Source organism: Protomyctophum bolini, assembly GCF_963924005.1.
Source record: "Protomyctophum bolini genome assembly, chromosome: 20".
Classification (NCBI taxonomy): domain Eukaryota; kingdom Metazoa; phylum Chordata; class Actinopteri; order Myctophiformes; family Myctophidae; genus Protomyctophum; species Protomyctophum bolini.
The window spans coordinates 21,784,272-21,786,771 of record NC_137881.1 but is presented as its reverse complement, the minus strand read 5'-3'; the positions used below and the strand labels follow the sequence as shown (position 1 = coordinate 21,786,771).

At 43.9% G+C, this 2,500-nt stretch overlaps 1 protein-coding gene across 2 annotated transcripts in view; it reads right to left on the bottom strand.

Annotated features, from left to right (window-relative positions):
• LOC308334954 (phosphatidylinositol 4,5-bisphosphate 3-kinase catalytic subunit alpha isoform) overlaps positions 1-2,500 on the bottom strand; it is a 20,114-nt gene that overhangs the window by 14,387 nt on the left and 3,227 nt on the right. The window contains exons 3-7 of one of the 2 annotated variants that reach the window (XM_080791853.1): positions 2,426-2,500; positions 1,577-1,680; positions 1,268-1,378; positions 587-638; positions 161-370 (exon numbers count right to left, since the gene is read on the bottom strand). The exon at positions 2,426-2,500 is cut by the window's right edge and continues 30 nt beyond it. In XM_080791853.1, coding sequence (XP_080647979.1) covers positions 161-370; positions 587-638; positions 1,268-1,378; positions 1,577-1,680; positions 2,426-2,500 — 552 coding nt within the window. The remainder of the gene's footprint in view (positions 1-160; positions 371-586; positions 639-1,267; positions 1,379-1,576; positions 1,681-2,425) is intronic. The other variant, XM_080791854.1, reaches the window with a different exon arrangement.

Sequence of the window (2,500 nt, the reverse complement as noted above, 5' to 3'; positions counted from 1 at the left end):
GGTAGCTCCGCTAAAAGACAAAAGGCGTTTTTTGGCGCAATGGGATTTCATTAAAACACGTAAAAAGCTTTCCTGGCCTTTATCCAGCTTGCTGTAGATGTGTTAGGCAGGGCATGTTGTGTAATGATGGTAACATCGTGCCAACATCGTGCTAACTAACCTTTATCCAGCTTGCTGTAGATGTGCTGCGGCAGGTCGGGCGAAGACTCGACGTTGGGTGGGTAAACGTAGAGCGCCTGGCTGTGGGCTCCGCCGCCCTCCCTCTCCTCCATAGCCTCTCTGCACACGCACAGTATGTTCCTCCTGAAGTCCTGAACCTCCGGGTCCTTCAGCATCTCGAACTCGCACACCGGCATGCCTATAGCGAACCCTAGTGGACAGGAGGACACATTACACCTATTTATTTGTTTCTTACATTTTATCCCACCATTTTTTTTATCCAGTGTCAATTATCTAATGTAATTGAAATTCTAAGAGCAAACCCTGGTGGACAGACAGACAGACAGACAGACAGACAGACAGACAGACAGACAGACAGACAGACAGACAGACAGACAGACAGACAGACAGACAGACAGGTACATACCTATCTCTCTGTTGAGTATCTTCTCCTCTCTGTTTCCTATTGGTTCAATGACCTGATGATGTCACGATTATGATGATGATGAAAGGAGAAATTAGGTCAAATGTCCGCCAAATATGACGTAAGTTTGTGGCAACAGGCATTCTGATTGGCCAGTATGAGATGATTCATGATGATGTACGATGATAAGAGCGCCCCTCACTTGTCACTTCACACGGGTGTGATTTATTTTACTACACGATTTTGTAAGCCATTTTTCACCCGGTGCTAATTGACTACGCTGTAATTCTGGGCACTACTATTCCTATATGAGACAAATTGCCCGATCCAAGAGGTCTAACCAAAAGGTTTTTCTGCCATCTTGAATTCCAACATGGCCACCATGACAACATTTAAGATGTTAGTACCGAATCCCATATAGATAACAAATATGGTAATGTCAAATTTGAAGATGATGATGACTATAGGGTTCGCTAAATCTTTAATCTTTAATTCTCAGGGTTAGGGGCCCTAACCCTGAGAATGAAAGATTTAGCCCTAACGGAGGCCCTCTGGTCAAAAACCATAGCCGCTTAGCTTTAGCAGCTAAACCTTAGCTTTAGCCCTAGTAGCCTAGGGGGGAAGATTATTTATGATTCTGTCCCTATCAGGTCGTAACTTGGACGGTGCTGTTCATACAATGACCTTGAGAATGGGGTGGAACAGGCGGAGGTCACACAGCCTCCTGGTCTCGTCATAAAACTCCTCCCTCTCCGCTTCTTGGGTCACGCCCACAAAGATGTAGCACGACTCCTCCTATTGGGCAGAACAGACCTGACATTACATACTGTCTGCACACAGCAAATCACAAAGCAGCAACAACACAGCATCAGATGCACTCTATTCTGCTAATGGCTGACTGTAGCTTCCTGGGTCACGCCCACAGAGATGTAGCACGACTCCTCCTGCGTCCAATCACAAAGCAGAACACAGCGTCACATACAGTACTAGTACCTGTAATAACGTGTAGAGAGGATACTTCCTGGCCTCGGAGAACAGCTGTTGTTTGATGTTTGTTAACGGAGCTTCTCTGAGACACTCCAAAGACACCAACATCCCTGGAATAATGATGATAATAATATGAATACCGGTACATTCATTATGCAAGGGATAATGAATGGCTTATATGTGGTCATTGTTGATAAATAAATCACCCCGTCAGTGATTTATTTATCAACAATGACCACATAGCCATTCATTATCCCGCTTGTTACGCGTCCACTGAATACAGACCCAAAAAGGACAACAAACAAGGTATTTCCTTGCTTATGATGAAAGTATTCCAAGTTGGCCCCTCAGCAACACAGTCACCTCGGAAAACAAGGAAGTGAGTGTTGATCAAATGGAATCAATGTTCGGGTAGGCCTATACGGCATCGTCTATTTCTCGCTTCAAATGTTTTCCAAAACATTCTTAAGAGCAACGTTTAGTTGTAAATGACATTGTGCGTTTGCTTACATGTTTGTCATGTTGGATACGGCATAAAATCCAAGCAGCGCAGCAGGTGCTCTGAGGTTTTGATTGGACAGATTGATATGAGCCAATCAGGTGCTCTGAGGCTTTGATTAGTAGCAGAGTGTTAACTTATAGATCGAAACGGTCATTATCAAGAAATGACACACCACTGAATTCAGCGACTGACCAATCAGAATCAAGCATTCAACAAAGCAATGTAATGATAAATTAATAAATTCTGTTAGAACAACACTAACACTTCGTTTATCACCTAGAATCCTACATCACATACCATAGGATCTACAAGATCATTTTTGAAAACTTGTGAAATGGTTACACGGTACACACCATTGATGGATGGATGGCTGGATGGATGGATGGACGGATGGACGGATGGATGGACAGATGGATGGACAGACAGAC